Source organism: Suricata suricatta, chromosome 12, assembly GCF_006229205.1.
Source record: "Suricata suricatta isolate VVHF042 chromosome 12, meerkat_22Aug2017_6uvM2_HiC, whole genome shotgun sequence".
Lineage (NCBI taxonomy): Eukaryota > Metazoa > Chordata > Mammalia > Carnivora > Herpestidae > Suricata > Suricata suricatta.
In genome coordinates, this window is record NC_043711.1 from 13,360,877 (window position 1) to 13,386,410 (window position 25,534).

Sequence of the window (25,534 nt, forward strand, 5' to 3'; positions counted from 1 at the left end):
GTGCCCCGCCGCCGCCGCTGCGCCCCCGCGCCTCCCGGGTGTCGGGCGGCGGCGGCGGCACAAAGAGAAGCAGCATGTCCGACCCCAGCTACTGGACGGCGGTGGCTGCGCCAGGCCACCGGAGCCGCCTTGCCAAAGGCGCGCTGCTGCAGCGCTCCAAGAGGTAGGGGGCACCGTGCGGGCAAAGACGCGGCTGCCGGCCAAGCAAACACGAGTTGCCAGAAGTATATCCCGGCGGCGTGGCGTGGGCCACTGTGTGCGGCGGTAGGGGGTGAGGGGGGGGACGCTTTGGGATCGAGGTATCTTCTAGGGTCCCAGATATCCTCCTTTCGCCCGTCGTTACCCGGAGTGGGGTGTCTGCCCGCTGGGATCATAGCTAAAGGGGTAACACAGGGAGCAGGGACTTGGGGCCGAGTCAGGATTCGAACACGGGTCTCTAGGCGTGGGAGACCTGGGCAGGAGCTTCTTGGAAAAACTGAGGCTACCCTGTCCCTGGGGCTTAGTCAGTGGAAATATTGTTTCAGAAGCAAAGATGTACCGCACGAGGCTGGCATGCAGCTAGTGTGTCAGGAGCCAGGTCACTCGGGTAAAATACTGGGTTTAACCCCCACCGAAGCCAAGCTTCTCTTGGAGTCTGTTTCCCTTACTGAAAAGCAAAGGCCAGGTAAGGGCTGTGGACTTTACAGGACTTGGGTTCAAATGCCTGCTCAGCCACTGCCTGGCTGTGTGACCTCAGGCAGTTCCTTAGCCTCTCTGTTCTTAGATGTTTCACTGGTACTGGGTTGGAGCATTCCTAGAGAGGAGCACAGACAAAGGCTAGGCACTGAGGCCAGCTGCTGAAGGACCCTGAATACTGCCGTCTGGGCTTAGACTCTTCTCCCAGACCCTTTGAAGCTACTGAAGGCTTATGGGCACCTCAGGGATCGGTACTGGCCTGAGGCCAGTGTTTTCTGTCAGAGTCTCACTCTGTGTTGTGCCACTTGGGTGTTTCTTGAATGGCCAGGCAGAGCTTCTCAGGGTCCTGGGCCTTCTCCAGAGAGGGCTGAGCAAAAGTTGACCCTTGACAGACGCTTGGTTCCCCTTTGAGACCTCAAATATGGCTGTGTTTTCTTTCCGAGGAGGCCCCGCCTGACAGCGAGAGGGAGGTGGCCCGGTGTTTTTTCCCAAAGGCTGCTGTTAGTGAGAAATGATGCAGTGGGGTGCAGCGTGGAGCTGAGGACCCAGATGAGGGTTGGGAGAGGATGTGGGACTGGCAGGGGTATGGGTGTGTGTGGGGGGGGGTGTTGGCAGGAAGTCTTGCAGGAACCTGTGGGTTTCGCTTTTGCTTCTGTACCTCAGACCATAGGACAGTTCCTTGCGGCTATTGACATCTGTACTCAGTTTCCTGGGCTGGGAAATGGGTGCAACTGGTGTCTCTCACCTCCGGGTTTGTCGGGAATGGCAAATGGTGACTGAATTCACTGGGGAGGCATTGCCTGCCATCCCACTGGGAGCACTAGGCCCTCGGGGAGTTGTGGGGACAAAGATGACACTCTGCGTCATCGACCTGGCACTGGGGCCCCGAGCTGAACGCTGTGCGCGGCGCTGTGCGCGGAGTGCATCAGATCTTCCCAGCACCTTGCAAGGTGTACAGCTGGGGAAACTGAAGCTCAGAAAGGCAGCTGCGCGTGGAGCCAGCGACAGGCTGGATCCCTCCTCCCCGCCTGTCTTCGGTGCCTGGGTCCGTTGCTGACCACGCGCTCCCATGGCTTAGCCTGCTCTGTGCCTTCTGCCTGGGACACCATTCCTGGCCCCATAAGGCCCTGAGCTTTCATCTCTCCCTCCCTGCGCCACCGAGCAGAGCTGCGTTGGCGGCTCAGAGTATGTGGGCTGATGCACTTGTCGAACAAGCAGTGCCGTTGCCGGGGCGACTGCACTGGGGAAGGTGGGGAGACGGTTTGCTCTCGATTTCCCTCTGCCTGGGCGGGGGCTGGGGCCAGGGCCCAGGTGGGAGGGGCTGAGCGAGTGTGGGCGTGGCCTGGGCCTGGGGTCTGGAAGCCAGAAGACACCTGGGATGGAGGGAGGGAAATGTGTGGGCCAAAGTTTGGTAGAACAGGAAGGACAGGACCTAATGTGCAAGATGCTGGTTTTAGGGTTTTTTAAGGATCAGATTGGCATTGTGGGCGGGTATCTTGGGGAGGAAGGTCGCCAGGAGATTGGGGCAGGGGGCCCGAGAAGGTGTGCATGGAATGGAATGGGAACCTGCCTCAAGTCACCAGTGAGCTCCAGGGTCCTCTCCACCCTCTGCCTTATTTGCCAGCGCTCCTGGCCTTGGGCATGATGGAGGCAAAGGGGTGGGGTTGGGGTAGTGAACACAGGTGGGGGGGCCATGTGCAGAGTCCACCAGGAGTCTGGAGGTGCTTTGCGCCACCACGGATAATAATAACAGTTTTAACAGCAGCTAACATTGGTCAAAAACGACTACCCCAGACCTCAAAGGCTGAGAGCTAAGGCCATGCAGGAGTCTGACTGGGGGCAGAGGGGCAGTGGCCACACCTAGCTTCCTGTCCTGCCCCAGAGCTGGTCACATGTGTGCTCTGGCTTGGACACGGGGTCCTCTGAGCCCCGAGGCGTGGGCCAGCGCCTGACCTTGTCCCCACCTCCCCGACAGCTGCCGCAGCGGGAACCGCAAAAGCCTGGTGGTAGGAACGCCCTCACCAACCCTTTCCCGGCCCCTGTCTCCACTCTCAGTTCCCACAGGTGAGTGTGGGAGCAAGCCGGCGGGGGTGGTGTCCCGTCTCCGCCCCTCTGACTCAGTTTCCCCTGCCTGCCTCTTCCTCAGCAGGCAACAGCCCCCTCGACAGTCCTCGGAACTTCTCCGCCGCATCTGCTGTGAACTTCCCGTTTGCCCGCAGGTGAGTGGCTGCTGACTTTGAGGGGTGACGTCAGCACGGCTGGTGAGGGGACAGGCAGGGGCATGCACTTGCTGGTGGTTGGCCCTGCCGCCTCATTCGCCTTTTCCCCTTCCCTGTCCCCTGCCCTGTGACGGTCTCTCCCTCTGGCTTCCGTCCCCCCGGCAAACGTGTGGCCTTCTGCAGCCACGTCCCACATGTGGACAGGTAATGTCAGGGAGCCCTTGGGGAGGAGGAGGGCACACCATCGGTCTAAAATCACTAATTCACTAAAAATCATTAATTAATAAGAGCTGACGAAGGACCTGTTGTGGACCAGGCGTTTAAATGTTACTCATTCACTCCTAAACATTTATTGAGCACCTGTTATGTACCCTATGCTCGGGGCAAAGAAGGGGAGGCTGGACTTCGATCCTTGGGGAGTCCTCAGTCTGGTGGGGGTGACCAGCACATACCCCAGCAGCTGCAACTCACAGAAGTCAGGGCTTTGATGTGGGACCCACTGGCAGCTGGGTCAGGGAGGACTTCCTGGAGGAGGTGTCAGAAGGACAAGGAGAAAACGCACAGTGGATTGGTTCCCCTTGAACCTCTGTCCTTGGCCATTTCAGACGATCCCTCCTCCAACAAGGCCCGGAATCTGCCAGCCACGGTCTCCATCCTTAGTCCCCACAAACCACGGGGGCCTTGCCTTCTTTCCAACTCTTCTGGTTCTTCCCTCTAGGGCTGACGGCAGAAGATGGTCCCTTGCATCTCTCCCATCTTCTGGCTACGGAACCAACACACCCAGCTCCACGGTCTCGGTACCCACAGTCCCACCTTGGCCAGCAGACAGGCGGGTGCGAGGTGGGGCGGGACACGTCTTTGGTTTTTATCAAGGCGTCGGATAGCTATCCAGTCAGCAAACATCCTGGCTGCCGCCTCTGTGCCCCATTCTGGGCCATGTATGGGTCCCGAAAAGACCCAGCCTCAGTCCCCAGGAGTCCCCAGTCTGGAGGACACACGTCCCCATCCTTTGGGTTCAGGGCCTGGCCAGAGGGAGTCTTGGGGTTGCTTAAGGAGCAGGAGGGGAGGCTTGCCGGGGGAGGGGGCATCAGGGCTGGGATGCATAGGAGCCAGGCAGGAGAGCATTGACACCTAATGACCAGCGGGCAGCCTAGGCCTTGAAGGGTGCTGCTGGGGTTCTGGCTTTGGCGCTGACTGTGAACTCGTGGCCCTGATACCCCTCCTGCCAGTCGAGCTCATCCTCCCGGGAGCGCCTCCACCAGCTTCCTTTCCAGCCGACACCGGATGAGCTATGCTTCCTGTCCAAGCATTTCCGCAGTTCAGAGAGTGTGGTTGATGAGGAGGGCGGCCACCGCTCACCCCACCTCCGTCCCCGTTCCCGCAGCCTCAGGTGGGCCTTGACCTCTAACCCCAGCCCCCCCCCTCCCCGGGCTGCCTTTGGGGCCCGCATTGTAGCCGCTCCTTCACCGCTGGCCCTAACCCTGTCCAAGCCTGGCCTCTGATCCTTGACCCTCCCCTGGACGGGATTTCTGGTTCCACGTCCCAAGCTGACTGTCCCCCCACCCCCCACCCCTTCCCCTTCAGCCCGGGACGCACATCAGGGAACTTCGACAATGAAATCGTCATGATGAATCACGTGTACCGGGAAAGGTTCCCCAAGGTGGGCAGTACGGGCGGCTGGACCGGCCCTAACTCCCCTCCATATTGTTGTCCCTCTGTGGCACTCTGTCTTCTTGGCTCTATCCCCGCCCCCCCACCTCTCCATTTCTATCTGTCCCTGACTGTCTCAAACTGGCCCCCGCCAACCTAGGCACATTGCTCCCCACCCCCAGTTCTCTGGCCCCGTCGTCCCCATCACCACAGTCTCCCCACAACTGTCTCTCTTGCCCCCACCTGTGTGTATTGCCCCCCAGCCCCGTCCAATGACCAGGTTGTCGCACCTGCCCTGCCCAGGCCACGGCGCAGATGGAGGGCCGCCTGCAGGAGTTCCTTGCTGCTTTCTCACCCGGCGCCCGGCTGGCGCTGGCCGACGGTGTCCTGGGCTTCATCCATCACCAGATCATCGAGCTGGCCCGCGACTGCCTGGCCAAGTCTGGGGAGGCACTCGTCACCTCCCGCTACTTCATGGAGATGCAGGAGAAGCTGGAGAGGCTGTTACAAGATGTGCGCGGGGGCCAGGGGGTGGGTTTAGGGGTCCCGGGCAGGGCAGGGCCAAGGGCCTACAAGCAACACCGCCACCCGCCTCTCCCTAGGCCCACGAGCGCTCCGACAGCGAGGAGGTCGGCTTCATCGTCCAGCTCGTCCGGAAGCTGCTCATCATCATCTCAAGGCCCGCGAGGCTCCTCGAGTGCCTGGTGAGTCTCTGCACCCAGCCGGCTGCGGGGCCCCCACAGTGGAGCCTGGGCCCCTCACGGCCCTGCTGAGACACGAGACGGTTCCCAGTGGGGACAAGCAGGGGTGCCTCCGGGCTGGGGCGGGAAGGATCTGGAACTGAGATTTGGAGGCTACAGTTGGAGCCACCACTAAAGATGCTTTTCATGGAGGGCACGGCAGGTACTGAGGCCTGGAGGTGGGACCAGGCCCCGGCTCACCAGCCCCTCTGTGCCCCTAGGAGTTTGACCCTGAGGAGTTTTATCACCTTCTGGAGGCTGCCGAGGGTCAGGCCCGAGACGGCCAGGGCATCAAGACGGACCTGCCCCAGTACATCATTGGGCAGCTGGGCCTGGCTAAGGATCCCCTTGAAGGTAAGCTGACCGGAGTTGGGTAGAGACAGAAAACCAAGGAGAGGCCGGGGCAGTGCTGTGATTCAAACCCAGACCCATCAACTCCAGAGCTGCCATGATGTCGTTCGTTTCTCTGTGGCTCTGCCGGAGCCACCTGCGGGGCCCACTGTGGGAAGTGCCAGGGGCTCCTGGGTCAGACAGACGTCCGAGGGACCCTCTGGCCTGCCAAGGCCAAAGAGCCACCCCCCACAACGGCCTGCACATCCTCCTGCAAATTCCCAAAGTACTTTCCCGATTTCATCTGACTGTGGCCCAGGAGATGGACTTGGAGTGGGACAGGGCAACCCGTGGGAGCAGAAGTCCCCCAGGCGGCAGAGTCAGGAAAACTGAGACGTGGTCCTAGGGCGGTGGGGGGCAGGGGGACAGAGCATCAAACTTGGACCTGACCTGGTCCAGGTGTGGTCATGGGAGGTTCTGGGGGAAGGTGATGTGTAAGCTGAGTTCTGGCGGATGGAGAGGTGACCAGGTACGGATCTGGGAATGAGAAGGGGTGAATCGGGCTGGGGAAAGGGTGAAAGCAAAGGCCCTGAGGCAGAACCTTGCCCAGTGTATGGGAAGAACAGCGAGGTGGGGAGTGGCTGGAGCTGAGGAAGAAGGGAAACTGGGAGGTGGTGGGGTCGGCAGGGCTTTGACACAGTGGCTGATGTGCCCCCAGCACTGCTGCTGTGTCAACCTAGGGGCCTGGGACTGGACTGCCATTGTCCCCAATTTTTTTTTAATGTGTTTTTTTTTTTTTTGAGAGAGAGACAGAGAGACAGCGTGAGCAGGGGAGGGCCAGAGAGAGAGGGAGGTACAGAATCTGAAGCAGGCTCCAGGCTCTGAGCTGTCAGCACAGAGCCCAACGCAGGGCTTGAACCCCGAACTGTGAGACCTGAGCTAAAGTCTGACGCTCAACCAACCGAGCCACCCAAGCACCCCCTGTTGTACCCAATTTAAAGCTGAGGCTCCAGACAGATGAGGTCAAACAGATGAGGTTCAGAGCTCAGTGGGCCCCAGGCTAGACTGCTTGTGAACCTGCTGTGGCCACAGCTCTGCCTGGCTGTCCAATGAAGATAAGGCAGGTGGCACTGTGGGTGGCCCCCATGTCAGAGGAAGCAGAAAGTGGCCAGGCCGTTGGCTGCTGAGACTATGGGGCAGATCATCTATCCAGTGCCCCTGGGGTGGGGGGGGACCTACTGAGTTAGAGACTGAATTCAAACCCAGACCTCCTTCACCTGTGAGACCCCATTGTCCCACCCCAGCCTTGCTCCGTGACGGTGAGATGCTCTCTTCATTGCCATGGTCACAGCTCATGATCACCAGCCACTCACTCAGGGCCACCCCTCCGCCAAAGCCCTAGGGCCAGAAAATTGTGGGGGTGGGGGGGTCTTTACTCCCTCTGGACCACACCCTAAGCTGAGGAGGATATTAGGAGCCAGGACCCAGAGGGCCCAGGTCACGGCCCTTGTTAACAGGAGGCCTGAAGCCGGGATGATGGCTGTGCAGTTCTGAGTCTGGGCTTCCCACTGGTCCTTCTGGAAAGTTCCTCAGCCATTGCTTAGTCTGGCCTCCTGGGTTTGCCAAGACCTGGACCTAGTAGGGGCTCAGTGATGCAATGGTGGTCTTGTGGGAGCTGGTCAGGGAGGCACTTTGTCCCCAGGATCGAGGCCTTGGGAAATCTCTGGGGGATCGAGGTACGGGGTGTGGAGACACCATTTGAGGCTCCTCCCTTATCTCACAGAAATGGTGCCTCTGAGTCACCTCGAAGAGGGAGGACAGCCTCCAGCACCTGAGTCCCCGGAGGTACGTCACAGAGCACCAACGCCCCCACCTGCCGTATTCTTACTGTGCCTTTAGGGAGAAGGTGGGGGCAAGTGAGTGCCCTGCCATGGGGGCTGGGCAGGGCAAGGCTGGAGGGGATACTGGAAAGGAGAGTTTTGGAGGATGTCTGGGAGTTTTCTGGAAGGGGGACACGGCTCAAGCCAAAACTCGGAAACTCAGAAGGGAGTTTGAGAGGTTTGGGAGGAGGAAGCAGCATCAGATGCTGGGACCAGTGATTGGGACTCGAAGGCAGGGAGAGCCTGGCCTGCTGGGGGGGGGGGGGGGCAGGACCCTGACCCTTCTTGCCCTCTAGAGCCGTGCCCTGGTCGGCCCATCACGGAGGAAGCCGTGTGAGAGTGACTTCGAGACCATCAAACTCATTAGCAACGGGGCCTATGGGTAAGCCCTCAGGTCCCCCATGGACCTGTTTCTCAAATGCTCGTGGGGAGGGCTGGGGTCCAGTGGCCCCTGAATGTCCAGTCAGGGAAACTGAGGCCGGAAGAGAAAAGGAGAGAGGCAGTATAGCCTGGCCAGAGTCTCAGACAGGCTCGGCCACGGTCTAGACCATTATCTACCCCAGCTATAGGGAGTTCTAGGTATTTCAGGACCACACAAGGAAAAAGGTGGCCACACCGTGGCCATCATGTGCAGTGAGCGTTACCTTAGTGCCACCCTGACAGGCTTGCATGGGGCTGGGGTGGGTTGAGACTATCCAGAGCGGGCTGGAGAGGGGGCTCTGTGTCTAGGTGATTTTGCTCAGCAGCGTCGCCAGGAGTCTGGGTCCAAGAGCTCCAAAAGGCAGTAGCGGCTTGGGGTCTTTCCAGCCTCAGGGTTTATCTTAGGGACGGCCGGTGAATCTGGCGTTCTCTTACTAGATGTGCAACGCTGGCAAGCTCTTAACTTATCTGGGCTCTGTTTAAAGCAGTTTGAGTTTAGGGCCAGGGGGCTTTGGACTTCAGGGGTCTCAGTCTGCTGTGAAGAAATAACATAGGGGCCATCTGTCATATTGATGTGACACCAGAGAGGGCAGCTTAAACCCATAGGGTGGCTGCTTTCAGAGAGGGGCCAGGTAAGGAGAAAGGGCATCCCGGAAGTAGGGCACAGCCCGGGCAGAGGTCTGGCAGGTTGGGCTCTGGGTCCAGGCCGGGTCCTGTTGCCTGCCGGAGGCAGGGATGGGGGGGGCCTCCATCTCAAGTCTCCGCGAACACGGCTCCCCCAGGGCTGTCTACCTGGTGCGGCACCGAGACACCCGGCAGCGCTTTGCCATCAAGAAGATCAACAAGCAGAACCTGATTCTGCGTAACCAGATCCAGCAGGTCTTTGTGGAGCGGGACATCCTCACCTTCGCCGAGAACCCCTTTGTGGTCAGCATGTTCTGCTCCTTCGAGACCCGGCGCCACTTGTGTATGGTCATGGAGTACGTGGAAGGTGCGGTCACTAGGGCTTGCATGCCTCCAGTGACGGGAAGCTCACCACCCACCCAGAAGAAAGTCCCTCCTTTGACCCAGCTGGAGTCTGCTCTGGCCTCCATGGGGTCCCAGCTGCCGTGGGAGCTCCTCAGTCTGTTGGAGGGGGGGTGCAATCTGGGGAGTCGGGACTGAGGGAGTCTGAAGAGGAGTGTGAGGGTGGGACCCAGACATCCTAGGCGGGGAGAGTGGTGGATCAGTGTGCAGAAGCCTGAAGGCCAGAAGTAAGAGCAAGGAAGGAAGGGAGGGAGGTGTGGGTGGAAAGGCCACGATGAATGGGGGGCCAGGGAGAAGAGCTGTGAGATCAGGTTTGCAGTTCAAGAATAAGCAGGGCCTCAGGTAAGTGCAGAGGTGTGCACTGATCAAGGTCCTTCTCGGCAAGGAGAGGGAAGGAGCACTTAGGAGGCACCGGCTGTGTACAGGGTAAGGAACCGTGCCCTTACAGGGCTGCTGCCCTCCCAGGGGAGAATCAGGAATCCAGATGTGGCCTTCCCCCTGCCCTTCTCGGTTCCCCACCTTGGTTTGGGATAGACCAGGGACGCTCTGCAGGAGGGTGGCGTGGTCCTGTCGGCCTGGAGCCCGGCTCCAGAGCCCAGGGCCTCTGAATGCATCTGTCCCCCAACAGGCGGTGACTGTGCCACCCTGCTGAAGAACATGGGCCCCCTGCCCGTGGACATGGCGCGCATGTACTTCGCCGAGACGGTGCTGGCGCTGGAGTATTTGCACAACTACGGCATCGTGCACAGGGACCTCAAGCCTGACAAGTGAGTGTCCTGGGGCCTTGGGGGCGGAGCCTCTGCTTGGGGCCTAGGGATGCTCGGACCCCCCCCCCACAAGCCTTTCCAGGTTTTGCTGCCACACAGGGCCCCTGGCAGCAGGAAGACAGGGAGTGGTGGCAACTTTGGGCACCTGCAATATACAGAGGAGGGCAAGTACTTAATAGGCACCTGCTGTATGCAAGGGAAAGAGTATATTTATGGAAGTGCGGTCAGGCAAAGAGACTGTGCACATTAGGATGCTCAAAATATACAGGGGAAGGGACTGTGTACTTGCAGAATTATTGCAGCACAAGGGGAAAGAATGTGCATTTAGGAGGCACCGCTTGTATACCAGGAACAGGGACATGCCCTTTGCAAGACCTTCCGTGTGAAGAAAGGGACCGTGCATGTCTGGAGCACCCATCATGTGCTTGTGCAGGGAGACAGGAAGAGAACATGTTTATTGAAAGCCATGGGAAGTTTATTTTGCTCTAGCACCTAAGAAGCACCTACTGCATGCCAGGTCCTCTGGGGGTGACCATGAGACGCCTGTGTGAATAATCCATCATGCTTCATAACCCCTACATAATTTTCAAGGCACTCTCCTGCATTAATTGAGCACCTGCTGTGTATGGAGCAAGGGGCTGTTCTTAATATCAAGTGCCGTCTTGATACCAGGCAAGAAGGTCGAGTTTCTTAGGTTCTTGCCACACGGAGGCGTGAGCGTCAGCATTATGAGCCTGCATGTTTTCGGGTATCTCATGGTTTGCTGGTGGCTTAGAAAATAAAGTGTGTATTTGGCACCTGCTGTATACCTGGGCCTCTCTGCTCAACATTCTCAGGATGCTCTGTGCCCACCAGACCCCTGAGGGTCATCCTAGAGTGGGGTGGGGTCTTCTGAGTGTCTCAGGTCAAACCCCAAACCTCCCAGGCATGGGCCCCCTCATCTGCAAAATGACGCAGGCAGGTGCCCAGTCCCAGCGGGTTCAGGGAGACAGGCGCACATGACAGGCCCTGGGGAGAAAGATTTCTTCCTTTCACTTTGGAAAACTTCAAATACAGCCCCAGATCAAGAGAAAGTGCGTCCATTCGCTGGGGCTGTCATAGTGGCCCAGACTGGACAGCTTAGATGGTAGAAATTTATTTTCGCCGTTCTGGAGGCCAGAAGTCCAAGATCAAGGTATCAGCAGGGCTCCCTCGGAAGGGTCCAGGGAAGGACCTCTTCCAGCTGGGACCCCGCCCCAGCTTCTGGTGATTTCTTGGCGTGTGACAACATCACCCCGGTCTTCACATGGCGTCCTCCCTCTGTGGGTCTGGGTCCAAACAGCGTTTTTACAAGGACGCCGGTCATATTGGAGGAGGGGTGTCTGTACTCTAGGACATCCTTGTCTTAACTAATCACACGATAATCCTGTCTCCAGATAAGGTCACGTTTGTCGTTACTAGAGGTCAGGACTTCAGCATGTGAGTTTGGGGGCACATAATTTAGCCCAGAACAGAAGGGTTCAGTGCCTCCCATCCACTCCCCACCTCTGTCCTGTTTTCACTGTTTCCAACGCTTGGCCAGTCCTGCTTCCTCCTCCCCGTCCCCTGTCCCCGCTCCCCCCTCCCCCCACACCGGGCGATTTGAAGCGTATCCCAGGCATTGTATCATTTCATGATCGTTTCATTAGTAAGAAGGAAAGAATTTGTCCTTTTTTTTCCTTAATGTTAATGTTTATCTATTTTTGAGAGAGACAGAGCACTAGTCGGGGAGGGGCAGAGAGAGAGGGAGACACAGAATCCGAAGACAGGCTCCAGGCTCTGAACTGTCAGCACAGAGCCTGACTCGGGACTCAAACTCATGAACTACGAGATCATGACCTGAGCCGAAGTTGGACTCTTAACCGACTGAGCCACCCAGGTGCCCCAAGAATTTTTCTTAAATAGAGGGTATAGTCTGTATTCAAGAAGCAAACGTGTTTTAGATAGGCGTGTGCCCGTAAGAACCCAAGAAGTGTTGATTGTCTCAACAGGGGATGGCCCCAGGCCTTGGTTTTAGGCCCTTGGTTTTAGCTGCACCGAAAAATTCTGCCTCAGCTGGTGTACATAGTAGTTGCTCAAGAAACGTCCCTTGTTTTTAAAACTAGTGGCTGCACGTAGTAGGTGCACAGAATCATTCCTTTAGAGAGTCCAGGGATTCAGTTATGTGCCAGATAAATGGTTTATCAAACAACTTGCCCAGACACAGTGAGCTTTCCAGAAGTTAAGCCGCAGATGTACCAGTAGGTGCGTGAAAACGTGACTTGATAAAGATGGCACGTGTGATTCTATCCCCTGGCAAAATGTTTTTACACTTGAGCTGACGGGAAAACTCAAATAGCAGAGTGCATGGGAGGTGTGCAAGTCTTTAAAAACGGGTGCCCGCAGGAGGTTCACAGAAATATTCCTGTATACGCAGGTGCTCAAGGTATGTTCGGTTCTCAACAGGGAAGGTAAACAATAAGTGCTTGCAAAGCATTTAGTTAAAAACAAAAATGGCCACGTGTACAAAAATATATCGTAGGTCTACCCCATAGGTATTCAGATGCTTTAACGCATAGCGGGGGGGGATGGTAGGATTCTCGGGAAATTTAAATTCAAACAGTGGAGTATACAGTAGGTGCTCAGTAACCATAGCAGATGCATCCAGTAGGTGCACCAAGACGCTTGCCAGATTTGTAGTCCTGCCCTAGACCTATGGGTTCTTGTGATAACATGCCCATACTCGGGAAGTGCTTTCTGACCCCCTCAGGGGAGCTAAGCGGCCCTGGCTGGACCTGGGGTGGCCTCAGGTTCTGGGGCAGCATGCGCGGCCGGGCACCTCAGGCTGCCCAGCCTTGAGCGCACCGCCCGCCCGCCCACAGCCTACTCATCACCTCGCTTGGCCACATCAAGCTGACTGACTTCGGCCTGTCCAAGATCGGGCTCATGAGCATGGCCACCAACCTGTATGAGGGCCACATCGAGAAGGACACCCGGGAGTTCGTGGACAAGCAGGTGCGCAGTGGGCAGGTGGCCCTGGGCACAGGGCTGCCCCCCCTCTATATGCATCCGGACCGTCTGTACACAGCGAGACTTCGCAGCACAGGGGAGAAAATAACCACCCCCTCCGCCCCGTGGCTCTCTCCGCCCCTGTTCCCAGCCTGGCCTTGGCCTCTCCGCCCCCTCCCCCCGGGGCCTCTCTGGAGTTGGAGGCCATCCTCCTTTGCCCCACTCTGCCTGACCCAGGTGTGCGGGACCCCTGAGTACATCGCGCCCGAGGTGATCTTCCGTCAGGGCTACGGGAAGCCGGTGGACTGGTGGGCCATGGGTGTCGTCCTCTACGAATTCCTGGTGGGCTGTGTGCCTTTCTTCGGAGACACCCCTGAGGAGCTCTTTGGCCAGGTGGTCAGCGGTGCGTTTCCCCCACCAGGGCCCCGGTTCGAGGTTCGGCCACCCTGGGACTCTGGGAAGCCCTTCACCTACCAAAGGGAGCAGCTGTGTGTGGATTGGGCACCTGTGGTGTGCCTGGCCCCGGCTGGATGCTGGGGACACAGCCAAGAGCGAGATAGGCAGTAAGGCAGAGGAATATGCCAATTACGGGACATGAGATACAAAAAAATGCCAAGGAAAAGCAGCAGGAAGAGGGGAAGGGATAGGGTACCAGAGGTGGGGGTGGCAGGGCTGCCTTATTAGAGGGTCATGGAGGTCTTGCCAAGGGGACAGTGTGAGCAGGAGGAAGCCCCAAAAGCAGGAGGGGGAACGTGTTCTGGGCAGAGGGGAGAGGGGACAGCCACAACGGAGGCTGTGTATGAGGAGGGACAGCCCCGCCTGTTGAAGGAATGGAAGAGGCTGATGGCGCAGAATACAGTGAGTGAGGGAGGTGGTCGGAGGCACAACAGAGGGCTGTCCTCACCCTCTCACTCTCTCTGTTTTGTTTTATTTTGCTTTATTGATTTAATTTATTTTTCCTTCTCATTTTAGATGAGATCATGTGGCCAGAAGGGGACGAGGCCCTTCCAGCAGATGCCCAGGATCTCATCACCAGGCTGCTCCGACAGAGCCCACTGGACCGTCTGGGCACCGGTATGTGAATGTGGGACGGGGAGAGGCTGTATAGAGAAGGGGGACTTGGGGCTGGGGTTTTGAAGGATGCATAGGAGTCCACCGGGAACTAGCATAAGACCTTGAAGGAATAGCAGGTATCTGGGTATGATGCAGACAAGGGGCACTGAGGCTGAGTACCAGAGTCTACAAGGCCACCATGGGCTGTGTCCCAAGGCCCAGCCCAGTGGAGCCCACTGTTCAGATTCCCCAGCCACCTAATTAGTGGTGAAAGGACTATTCGAGACTTGTGCATCCAAGCATGATGCAGCCTCTACAGATGCTGTTCACAAGGACCTTAGCCACTGGCAAGGATCCCAGGGGCTGAGGCTGGGGAACAGGGCACCTTCACGCAGTCAGCTCTCTGCTCCGTGACGTAGAAACGCATGGAAAAGTCCTGGAAATAAAGCCCTCCAAGGGCTTTGGGGTTTCTCTGGGTGGTGGGAACTCCGAATCCAGCAGAGGAGAGAGCAGGGCCTGGGTTCTAGTCCAGTCCTGTCTGTCTTCAGGCTCGTGAGCAGCGGCTCATCCCCTTGCCATTTTTCTGATTCCATGTTGGCCACGTTTGGGCTCATAAGTGGCCCCGGGGGGCAGTGGGGACAGGGCCGCGGGGGGCTCAGCCAGGCACGTGTCTGCAGGCGGCACCCATGAGGTGAAGCAGCACCCTTTCTTCCGAACACTGGACTGGGCGGGGCTCCTGCGACACAAAGCTGAGTTTGTGCCACAGCTTGAAGCTGAGGATGACACCAGCTATTTTGACAGTAAGCAGGGCGGAGGGGGTGGGGGGGAGGTCAAGTGCGCGGGCTCTGAGGGGATGTCTGCCGGGGTCTCCACCCAAACAGCTCGCCCTGGGCCTGGAGCTGCTGACTTCCTGAGCCTTCTGAGAAACTAGAGCATGTCTGCTGGCAGTGCTGCCCCCCCGCCCCCCTCAAGCCACTGGCTGGGATTTCCGGTGCATCTGGGGTCAGGAGCCCACAGCATCCTCTCAGGCTGTGGGAGGGGAAACCAAGGCACTGAGTGCGGCAGACCCTTGCCTGGCGTCCCTAGCAGGTTCAGCCTCCCAAACTGTCCAGCCCTGACCAAGGATGGTGCCCCATCTGTCACACAGGAGGATGGGCGCTTTGCTTTGCTTTGTGGGGGGAGCCCCTCGGGCATGGGGAGGTGGGCTCAGACAAGTCTTCCCCTGCCTACTGGGGGCTCCAGCCACACAGATTCAATGTCCTAGGTTTCCAGCACCGCCTCCAGAACTTGCTGTGTGACCTTGGGCGTGTCAGAGGTCCTCTCTGAGCATCTGTTTCCTCTTCTGTAAAGTAGGGAACATCCTTTCTGTTTAAGATGCACAAGATTACCTAATACTGGGTGACCCATCTCAAGGGTGAGGATACTGAGGGTCAGACACCAGACTCCCCACCCCCAGTCTCACCGTTTTAGCAACCAGCTGGACTTTATTGCCAGGTCCTCACTCTGGCGACTCAAGCCTCCCATGTAAATACACCAGACCCAGTCCCACCTCCGTGCCTTTGCCCGGATAGTGTCTCACCGCCCTCCCCACATCACTGCCCAGCCCTCGTGGCCGCCTCCGGGCGTCAGGTGGGCTGCACATGCCTTTCCCTCCTGCAGCTCGCTCGGAGCGTTACCGCCACCTGGGCTCTGAGGATGAGGAGACCAACGACGAGGAGTCGTCCACGGAGATCCCCCAGTTCTCGTCCTGCTCCCACCGGTTCAGCAAGGTGGGCCCGGGGACCCAGCCCCAGCCTCAGTGGGGCCGGGGAGGAGGGTCACGAGATTGGTTGGTTCAGGGTTGGGGGAGGGGTTCTGCTTCTTTCTTTCGTCACTGTGGTAAAAATACGTATAAAATACACCCTTGTAGTCATTTGTTTGTTTGTTTGTTTGTTTGTTTACTGGGGGGGCGAAGTTTTTACCTTTAATGAAATGACCTTGGAAATGACGTACATTCCCATGACCCCCACAAGACAGTTTTCGGAGTCACAGTAAGATTACACGGAATTACAACTATAATTAACACAAATTCAACCTTTCCAGCGGTAATTTCTGTTCCGTGTCAAACAAAATCAAAAGATAGCAAAACAAGAGACCCATAGCTGCAGATGAGACAGATCCCAGGACAGTCTATGGGAACAACCGTGGCTTCAGCCAAGGGTTTCCGGCAGAACCAATGATGAGGCTGCCGAAGACTGTTCCAGAACCGGCCACTCCCACTGTTGCAGTATCCATCAGTTCGGCAGCAGTATCGGTATGTCTGCTGACAGCACTGGGCGGAAACTCCCCTTGGATCGGGCGAGGCCACCTCACCTGGGCCCCATCGAGCACCGGGAGCCCCGTCCAGTCCCAGTCTGGTCGAGATAACACGGATGCAGAAATCGGTCCGCGTGCAACTCTGGGTCCAGCGCGGATCAAAGCGGGGTGCAGGCGAGCTGGGCACAGGCCACAGTCTTCGGGGCAGCACGGCCGGAGGACCCGGGTAACTGGCAACGGGGGCTCGTCTCCCACATCCCCCCTTCCCACGAGGTGGCGGCAGCGGCAGCTACAGCGACAGAGGTCGAAGGAGTGGCGCCTCATCATAGCCATTTTAAACAATTCAGCGGCATTCAGCACGATCATAATGTTGGACACCCATCACCTCTGCCTGGGTCCAGAACATTCCCATCACCCCAAAGGGAAACCCTGATCCCACGGGCAGCCACGGCCCTTGTCCCCCAGCCCCTGGCCACCTGGGGTCTGCTCTCCGTGTCTGGCGTCTTGCACTCAGCAGGATGTTTTCAGAGTCCATCCATGGTGTCGTGTGTCAGGGCTTCATTCCTTTTTGTGGCAGAGTAGTGTTCTGTTGTGGGGGTGGCCCACATTTTGTGTACCCTTCAGTTGATGGACACGTGGGTTGTTTCCACTTTTGGGTGATGGTAACCAGTGCTGGTGCGCTGGGTGGTATTTTATAACCTCACAAGCTTAAGTTTCCTTCCTTCGCTTATAATTTGATGAAAAGAAAACTTTCTCTGCTGCTTGTGAGCCCGGGCCCCTGGCAGAGTGCCCCAGCAGCAGCAGAAAGCCCGGCTGTGGCCCCCTTGGTAGCCAGGCCCCTCCGAACCTTGGTTTCTCCTTCTGGATAGTGGACTAAAGATTCTGCTGTTTTTAGGGATGTGGTGAGTTTGGATTTAAGGAAGTGACTCACAAGGAGACATGGGCCATATAGGAAGCACTCAACCAAGCTCAGTCTTTTTTTTTTTTGACAGAGAGCCTGTGTGTGTAAGTGAGGGAGACAGTCCAAGCAGTCTCCACGCCCAGCGTGAGACCCGCTGCGGGACTCGACCCCACTACCCTGGGATCCAAGACCTGAGCTGAAATCAAAAGTCAGACACTCACCTGACCGAGCCACCCAGGCACCCGTGTTATTAGTACTGTTTTCTGTTTCTTCCAGGTCTACAGCAGCTCCGAGTTCCTGGCCGCCCAGCCCACTCCAACCTTTGCCGAACGGAGTTTCAGTGAGGACCGGGAAGAAGGGTGGGAGCGCAGTGGCGAGGGCGAGTATGGCCGCCGCTTGAGCATGGATATCCGGTAGGTGGGCTAGGGAGTATGAACAGATCCAGCTGCCAAGCCTCCTGGGAGGTGGAACCACAAAAATTTAACACTGGAAAGAGCTTCCCAGTGGCCCAGGAGAAAAGGGTCAAACACACTGGCTCACCCGTCAGACCCCTGCCAACGTGGCCCCTGTCGTTGCTGCTTTTGGCTTTGTGTTCCTTACCACAGGGAGCACGAGGGAGCTGGCACTGTCCTACTGCCAGGCTTTTGCTTGCTCCATTCCCTCTGCCAGCGTACCCTTTGCTGACAAACTCCTGTTCATCCTTCAAAGACCACGCTCAATAGAAATAATCAACGTCTGCTAAAGGATGAGTGTTGGAAGCTGGCTTTTAAAAAACAGAAATTCTGGGGCGCCTGGGTGGCTCCGTCGTTTAAGCATCCGCCTTTGGCTCAGGTCATGATCTCACCATTCATAGGTTCGAGCCCCGTGTTGGGCTCTGTGCTGATGGCTCAGAGCCTAGAGCCTGCTTTGGATTCTGTGTCTCCTTCTTTCTCTGCCCCTCCCCTACTTGCATTCTCTCTCTCTCTTAAAAATGAATAAATGTTAAAAAAAATTCATTTAAATAAAAAACAGAAATTCTCTAGGCAGGCAGACGGACGGAGCCAGAAGAGGGAATTCACCCTGCTTTTACTAATTACCTCTGTTCCTGGGCTGAGTGTTAAAACATGGCCGCTAGGGGTGACCAGGTGTCCTGGGGTGCAGGTGCCTGGCAAGTGTGACTTTGGCCCTTCCCTGCAGCACCCTGAGGTCCTGGACATCGTCTGGTACTCCCTGTCCATCATCTTCCCAGCCGGAGCGGGGCCCCAGCCCGTCTCTCTTGAATACCATCAGCCTGGACACGATGCCCAAGTTTGCCTTCTCGTCAGAGGATGAGGGAGCCACCCCAGCCTCTGGGGGCCCCAAGAGGCCCATCTTCATTCTGGGGGAGCCTGATCCACCCCCAGCAGCCACCCCAGTGATGCCGAAGCCCTCAAGCCTTTCCGGTACGTGAGGTCCAGGGTGGGAGGGAGAGCGTTGTAGAAAGTTTCCCAGAGGGACTATTTGAGATGGGTTTTGAAGGATGAGTAGGAGCTTACCAGAGAGCCCATTCACTTGTCCAAAAAGGCTTTAAGATAGGAGAGGCCAGGGCTCCAGGGAGCCGTCAAGCCTCAGCTTGTCTCCCAGTCTAAGGGTGACACCCCCAGCTTCATTGGGTCAGGATGGGACTGGAGAGGGGGGTGAGGCTGCAGAGCTCTAAGATGGGTGAGGCCAGGGCTCCAGGGAGCCGTCAAGGCTCAGCTTGTCTCCCAGTCTAAGGGTGACACCCCCAGCTTCATTGGGTCAGGATGGGACTGGAGAGGGGGGTGAGGCTGCAGAGCTCTAAGGTGGGTGCTGGGGTCTCCTGGTAGGAGAAGGCTTCTTAGAGTAGGGGACTTGAATAGGGAGAGCCGGGCAGGAAGGAAGGATGGGAAGAAGGAACCTCCTAAAGAAAGGTCAGGGGTGGCCAAACTAGGGTCCGTGCTGACCGGGGAGGAAGGGGCTTTGCCTTCTGAGGGCAGAAGGACCGAGTGGTGAGGCCGGCGGGCTGACCCCACCCCTGCTGGCCCCTAGCTGACCCAGCCACCCTCAGCCACGCACGCCTACGGAGCAACAGCACTGGTGCCCGACACTCCACGCCACGGGCCTTGGATGCTGGCCGGGGCCGCCGCCTTGGGGGCCAAAGAGACCCAGCTCCTGAGAAGTCCCGGGCCTCCCCCGGCGGGGGCCGCGTGCCCAAGTCGGCCTCGGTGTCGGCCCTGTCGCTCATCATCACGGCCGGTAACGCACACGGCCCAGTCTCGTCTCTGCTTGTCTGTCCACGTCTGTGTTAGCCACGGAGTTGGGGCTGCGGCCCCCGAAGGGGAAAGGAGCTGGGCGCGGGGAGAGCCGAGGGCTGGCATTTCCGGCAGAGGGCACTGGGTGTGCAAAGGCCCCCGGTCAGGGGACTACTCTTGGGGTGCTGGAGCAGCCGCAGAGCAGCTGGCATGGTCAGCCTGGCGGGAAGGAAAGGTGCCTCCCGCTTGTCCCTGCGAGGGAGTGACCCCCTCTCCCAACCCGTGTCCTTGCAGATGACGGCAGCGGCGGCCCCCTCATGAGCCCTCTGTCCCCACGCTCGCTGTCCTCAAACCCGTCATCCCGAGACTCCTCTCCAAGCCGAGACCCATCCCCTGTGTGCGGCAGCCTGCGGCCCCCCATTGTCATCCATAGTTCGGGCAAGAAGTACGGCTTCAGCCTGCGGGCCATCCGCGTCTACATGGGTGACAGCGATGTCTACACCGTGCACCACGTTGTCTGGGTGAGCTGGGCGGCAGGGCCAGCCGGATGTGCTGGGAGTCTGGCGTCACCCTGGCAAGGCACTTGAATGTTGGAGCCACAGTTTTCTAGACCTGGGAAAGCAAGCTCATCGGCTGAGAGGTTCCGGAGCCCAGGGACAGAGCTGGTGCCCCCTGGGTCCTTGCAGCCCCTCTTACTTGTGGGGAGGGGGTTAGGCAAGACAGACAGGGATGGACAGAGGAATAGAGGCCTCAGATGAGCATGAAGCTCCCACCCCACGCCCACAGGTGCACAGTGGGTGTGATCTGTCCCCCCACACCCAGTCTACGGCCTGTCCCTTCCCCACCAGCACCCAAGGTCAAGGAAACTGCATGCGTGGCAGCGACTTGCTGGGATCCCCAGCTGTGGGTCCCAAGTCCCCTGACCCTACCATCTGCCCGCAGAGCGTGGAGGAAGGAAGTCCAGCCCAGGAGGCAGGGCTACGAGCTGGGGACCTCATCACCCACATCAATGGGGAGTCCGTCCTGGGTCTGGTGCACATGGACGTCGTCGAGCTGCTGCTGAAGGTTTGGCCCCCTCCCCCATCTTCCCACCCTTGGGACTCCCATCCCCCACCCCACTCTGCCTACCTTTGGGGCTCCTAGAATCCCCACGCCCTGTCTGTCCTCAGAGCCCCAGATCTGCCCCCTACTGCCTACCCTCTGCTTTGCTCATGTGACCCCTCTGCTCTCCATCCTGAGGTTCTCCCCTTTGGAACCATAGCTTTCCACACTTGGTCCCACCCCCAGGCCTTGGTCCCACCCCCAGGCCTTGCAGGTCCCCTCCCCTCTGCCCGGATGTGCATCCTTCTTCACCCCCTGAGTGCCCCTAATTTTTGTTCTCCCTATGGCTCACCCTGACCTTACCAGGCTGGGGGTGTCCATACTGTCTTTATCTTCCTCAGACCAGGGACTCTTGGGGGCTGAGGCCTGGGGGTGGGCAGGTGGGCACAGGCCAGGGAGCAGGGCCTTGTGGCTGGGCAGGCCGGTGGGCAGCTCCTTGCATGGATGGGCAGATGATGGACATGTATCCTTGGCCCAGGGAGTGGCAGGTCGTTAGGCGAGAAGCGGGTGGACAGGATCTGGGGCTTTGATGGATGAGGAAGGGGGCTGGCGGCCTACTAGATGGGAGGCACCCGGGTGACCCCTCGTGGTCCCTCCCGCAGAGCGGCAACAAGATAGCCCTGCGGACCACAGCCCTGGAGAACACGTCCATCAAGGTGGGCCCCGCCCGGAAGAATGTGGCCAAGGGCCGCATGGCCCGCAGGAGTAAGCGGAGCCGCCGGCGGGAGACCCAGGACCGGTGAGCCGCGGATCGGGTGGGTCTGCATGGGGCGCCCACCAGCTCCCTGGACTGCTGGGGGCCGGGGGTTCTGAAGCACCAGGCCTCTCTCCTCTCAGGCGGAAGTCGCTTTTCAAGAAGATCTCAAAGCAGTCCTCTGTGCTGCACACCAGCCGAAGCTTCTCCTCCGGCCTCCACCACTCCCTTTCGTCCAGCGAGAGCCTCCCCGGGTCGCCCACCCACAGCCTCTCCCCCAGCCCCACGACGCCTTGCTGCAGCCCTGCCCCCGACGCCCCCGCAGGTAGGCGTGCCCCCAGAGCCACCCTGGGGCTGCTGAGGCCTGTGGGGCCTGGCCCCATGAGGGAGCCAGCAGGGTTTAAAGGAGGGAAGGACATGATGGAGGAAGGGAGGGGACCAGAAGGGCCTTTGCCATCACCTGGGGTCTGAGAGGCAGCCTGGAGATGGTAGGGGAGAGGTGTGAGAGCAGAGAAGAGGGTGCCCAGCTGAGGGAGCATCGTGAACAAAGGGGCTGGACTGCAGGGTTGTGAAAGCCCAGGGAAGGGGAAGGCTGGGGAGGGAGGATGTTGGGAGATGGGTCAGGCCAAGGACCAGGCCTTCAATGGGTAGGCAGCTGGGAGCCATGGAGGATATGTGAGCTAGAGAGGGCATGTGTTAGATGGTTCTAAATTTTAGAAAGACCATTCTGGGGCAGGAAAGGATGGGGACTTGGCCCCAATGCTGAGCGCCCCCAGTCTGTGAGAGACAGCCAGGCGCAGACACCCCTACCGCCACTGGGTTAGCATCCAGCTGAAGGGAGGACCAGGCTGGGGCACCCAAAAGGGAAGCAGGGAAGGCCTCCTAGAGGAGGCCCCTGCTCCAGGGAGCCCTCTCTGCCCCCTGGGCACCTCAATTGCTGACCCTCTGGCTTAGCCTGACTTGGTGGGGCTGAGGGTATCTGTGCCACCTTTGCTTCCCTCAGACCAGGTACCCTCTACAGCTGAGGCTCAGGGTGGACAGGTGGGCACAGGCAGACGATGGATGTGTATCTTTGGCCCATTGAGTGGTAGGTCATTAAATGAGAAGTGGGTGGAGAGGAACTAGGGCTTTGATGAATGAGTAGGAGTTCACCAGATCTAAGCCAAGGGAACACCTTACACACAGAGCAGGAGACAAGAAAAGCAGGCCTACTGGGTGGCCACAGGCAAAGCCGAGGGCTTCGGGAGGCACATGCAGCCTCAGGGCCCCACGTCAAGGCTGGAGACATTGAGGCCAGTGGCCCTGACCCTCATCTGTCACCCACAGACGCCGCCTCCCCTCCCAGCGTATCCCCGAACTCCAGCAGCCCTGCCTCTCCCGCCGCCGCTGGCCACACCCGGCCCAGCTCCCTGCACGGCCTAGCTGCCAAGCTGGGGCCACCCCGCCCCAAGACCGGCCGCCGCAAATCTACCAGCAGTATCCCGCCCTCCCCACTGGCCTGCCCACCAGTGCCTGTGCCCCCACCCCGCTCACCCTCGCCCCTACCCGGGCACCCGCCTGCACCCGCCCGGTCTCCACGGTTGCGCCGGGGCCAGTCGGCCGATAAGCTGGGTTCAGGCGAACGGCTGGATGGTGAGCTGGGGCGCCGCAGCCGGGGGCCAGACTCGGAGCTGGTGGTCATGCGGCGGCTACACCTGTCGGAGCGCCGAGACTCCTTCAAAAAGCAGGAGGCTGTACAGGAGGTGAGCTTTGACGAGCCCCCCGAGGAGGCCACCGGGCCGCTTGCCTCCGTCCCGCAGATTGCCGTGGAGGGCGCCAAGGCTGTGCCAGGAGCCCTGGGTCCTGCCGGGAAGGACTGATCCCTCCCACCTGGCCTCTCCCTGGCCTTGAAGTTGGGCTTTTCTTGTGCAATGTTTTTTCCATAAAGTGACTCTCAGATGGAGACTGAGCCACCAGACTATGACCCCTGGAAAGCGAGAAGCCATCTCCATCCTTCCTGGAAAGTAGAGACAGCACCTCCTTCGTGTTCCGGTGCAGATCGGGGGGCTGTACGTAGGGGCCGGAATGGGGAACAAGGGTGGCACTGTAAATAGCAGCAAATCCCTGCAACTAATTTATTACTTTTTATAAGCGATAGGTAGACTGAGCCGCCATTGTGAAGGTGGCTGCCCAGGTCCTGCCCCTTGCCCCTAGGACCCCATTTGTAGACACTGCCCCCTGGGCTGAGAAGGAAGCACTTTGGAGAAGTCATGTATGTTTGTGTTTTCTAGGTTTTCTGTATTTTTTAGTTTTTTTGTGTGTGTCACTTGATCCCATCCTGGCCCAAGACCCGCAGGTTTGAGGGGATACAGGCAAGCTCACCTGTCCAGGCCCAGTGTGGATAGGACTTGGGAGAGTCTATAAATGATTCCCCTCCACCACAAAACAAAGCAACCTCGATGATGGACTGGATTCTGAAAGCTACGTCTCACTGTCATAGTCTCTGTCGCTAGGCCAGCCGCGCTAGAGTTTGCTTCTAGTCCTGAAGGCTTCAGCCTGGAGAGGGGGGTGTGCGACCTGGGACTTTGACGGATGAACAGAGAGGTCACCCACTCCACAGGGTGACACTGATGCCCTGGGAGGGAGGCACAGGCCTCCAAGGGTACTGCCAGGGCTCAAGAATGTCCACCCTAGACAAGGTTTCATGTGCTTGATGCCCACCAGGGTGAGCCCTTGACCATGATGTGTCTGAAACACCCAAGGGGGTGGGTCCCTCAATGTACCACAGCCTTCCTAGAATGAAATTCAACTGAGAAACCCAACTGGGGGGGCAATGTGGCCCAAGTTTGAATCTTGGCTTCCCTGTGTGGCTCTGGGAAAATGGCTTTCCCGCTCTGTGCCTCAGTTTCCTTGTGTTTACAAAACTAATCCCAATGACTATTTATTAAGCATCTACCCTATGCCAAATGCTTTTACTCGTGGCTTCTTGCTCAGCCAGCCTTGAGAAGGCAGCAGGTGGTGGTGTCGCCTCCATTTTATGGACTAGTAACTGACGCCTGGTGAGGGGCGGAGACTCGTCCCATGATCACCTGGTGAACGATCACCTGGTGAAAAATCATGCAGCAGGGCCCTGTCGTGGGCACTGAGAACAAGGGAGCTGGAATGGAGGGGCTGGTGTCAGATACAGCGGACTCTATCTCCAGCTCTCTTCCCCAGGCTGCTGTGACACACCGAGCACCTCACGACCTCCATTTCCTATTTGGAGGTGGCTGGCAAGATCACTGTGCCCCACATGGTGAAGGCACGTCCCAGGCACTGTAGCCCACTCTGCATCCCTCCCAGAGACCCTTGCCCAGCACTCGCTGGTGCTGGAGCTAGACCAAGGCTGTGCATGACTTGCTCCCTCCTTCCATCCTGGAGCTGACCGTGAATAAAAGCCCACATTTACAAAGAGGAGGCCCAATGTCTGGATCTGTGAGGGGCAGAGAAAGGGGTGAGGGGAGAGTGTGGTGGAGACAGGGTGAAAACTGACCTCTTGTGAAGGGGATTTGAAGGCTGCACAGGAGTTCACCGATGAGATTCTCCCTGATGCCTTCTCGGGCCCCTGGCCTCCTCCTGCCCTCTCCCTGAGTACCCAGCATAGGCTCTGCTCTTAAAAGCTTCATCCAGACACCGATCTGGGGCCCCGAGCTGTGTTAATAAAATAAATAAACCATCTTTGTGTCCTTTCTATACAGGTCTTTGTTTGAACTATACCCTATCCCCCACGATCCCCCACCCCGCACGCAAACCCACCCCAATTCAGTGTTTTGGGTTACTTCTGGGCAGTACCAGAAACCCTTGGCCACGCCCTCCGCTTCCGCGTGTCTTCCGCTATTCCGGAAACAATCGTACGTCTCTGGGTGCTTGTGGAGCGTGTCCACGGGTCTGCAGGGCTACACATAGTTCAGCTGTTTCCGGACGCTCTAGGCTGCCATGGAAACGCTTTCAATCCCAGCTTATTTGGCTCTTTCCTGAAGAGCTCGGATTTCTGTGGCGAGCTCCTTTCCCACCCCACCGCCTCCTGTTCCTTGAGGTCGGGGCCGCCTCACGCAGTTTGGAGCCATCCATACTTCGGCAATTTCCGGAAGCTGGTGGTCCATCTCGGGGTCTAAACTCAAAGGGCCTCCATCTGGGTCCGAGTACACTCGGTTCTTTGCAGAAACTGCAGTCTCGGGGCTCAGCCTCTGTTTCATCAGTCCGGCTGGTTGACGCTCGGCGATTTCCGGAATCCCTCGGGCATCACCGAGCCCAACCGAGCCTATGGAAAGGCTTAGCTGACGCGATTGCGCTCGGCTATTTCCGGAAGTGATCGGCTATCTCCTGGCACCCTCTGCCCGTCAGTCCCGCGGGACTATGTTCGGCTCTTTCCGGAAATGCTCGGCCATCTCGAGGCTCCGCCTCCGCCTCGCTTCACGCTCCCGGCCCGAACGCGCTCGGCCATTTCCGCCGGGGGCGGGCCCGGCTGTTCGGAACCGCGGCGGCTGAGGCGGAGGCGGGGATCCCGCGGCTGCGGCGACGGCGGCCG

The 25,534-nt window shown here is 58.4% G+C and overlaps 1 protein-coding gene and 1 pseudogene across 10 annotated transcripts in view; one reads left to right on the forward strand and one right to left on the reverse strand.

Annotated features, from left to right (window-relative positions):
* MAST3 (microtubule associated serine/threonine kinase 3) overlaps positions 1-24,699 on the forward strand; it is a 38,070-nt gene extending 13,371 nt beyond the window's left edge. For 2 of the 10 annotated variants that reach the window (XM_029919170.1, XM_029919166.1), the window contains exons 3-28: positions 2,651-2,739; positions 2,822-2,894; positions 3,078-3,098; positions 3,613-3,691; positions 4,124-4,284; positions 4,479-4,554; positions 4,848-5,057; positions 5,147-5,248; positions 5,506-5,638; positions 7,398-7,459; positions 7,791-7,876; positions 8,697-8,905; positions 9,569-9,707; positions 12,587-12,719; positions 12,951-13,116; positions 13,686-13,787; positions 14,444-14,566; positions 15,426-15,535; positions 17,239-17,375; positions 18,139-18,383; positions 18,991-19,197; positions 19,488-19,714; positions 20,136-20,258; positions 20,897-21,033; positions 21,132-21,313; positions 22,315-24,699. In XM_029919170.1, coding sequence (XP_029775030.1) covers positions 2,651-2,739; positions 2,822-2,894; positions 3,078-3,098; positions 3,613-3,691; positions 4,124-4,284; positions 4,479-4,554; positions 4,848-5,057; positions 5,147-5,248; positions 5,506-5,638; positions 7,398-7,459; positions 7,791-7,876; positions 8,697-8,905; positions 9,569-9,707; positions 12,587-12,719; positions 12,951-13,116; positions 13,686-13,787; positions 14,444-14,566; positions 15,426-15,535; positions 17,239-17,375; positions 18,139-18,383; positions 18,991-19,197; positions 19,488-19,714; positions 20,136-20,258; positions 20,897-21,033; positions 21,132-21,313; positions 22,315-22,847 — 3,865 coding nt within the window. In that variant the 3' untranslated portion in view covers positions 22,848-24,699. Of the gene's footprint in view, positions 1-6; positions 164-2,650; positions 2,740-2,821; positions 2,895-3,077; positions 3,099-3,612; positions 3,692-4,123; positions 4,285-4,478; positions 4,555-4,807; positions 5,058-5,146; positions 5,249-5,505; positions 5,639-7,397; positions 7,460-7,790; positions 7,877-8,696; positions 8,906-9,568; positions 9,708-12,586; positions 12,720-12,950; positions 13,117-13,685; positions 13,788-14,443; positions 14,567-15,425; positions 15,536-17,238; positions 17,376-18,138; positions 18,384-18,990; positions 19,198-19,487; positions 19,715-20,135; positions 20,259-20,896; positions 21,034-21,131; positions 21,314-22,314 lie in introns of those variants that run through there. The other 8 variants (XM_029919173.1, XM_029919168.1, XM_029919174.1 and 5 more) reach the window with 7 other exon arrangements.
* On the reverse strand, positions 15,703-16,870 carry LOC115275423 (annotated as a pseudogene).
* Positions 24,700-25,534: the final 835 nt, after the last annotated feature.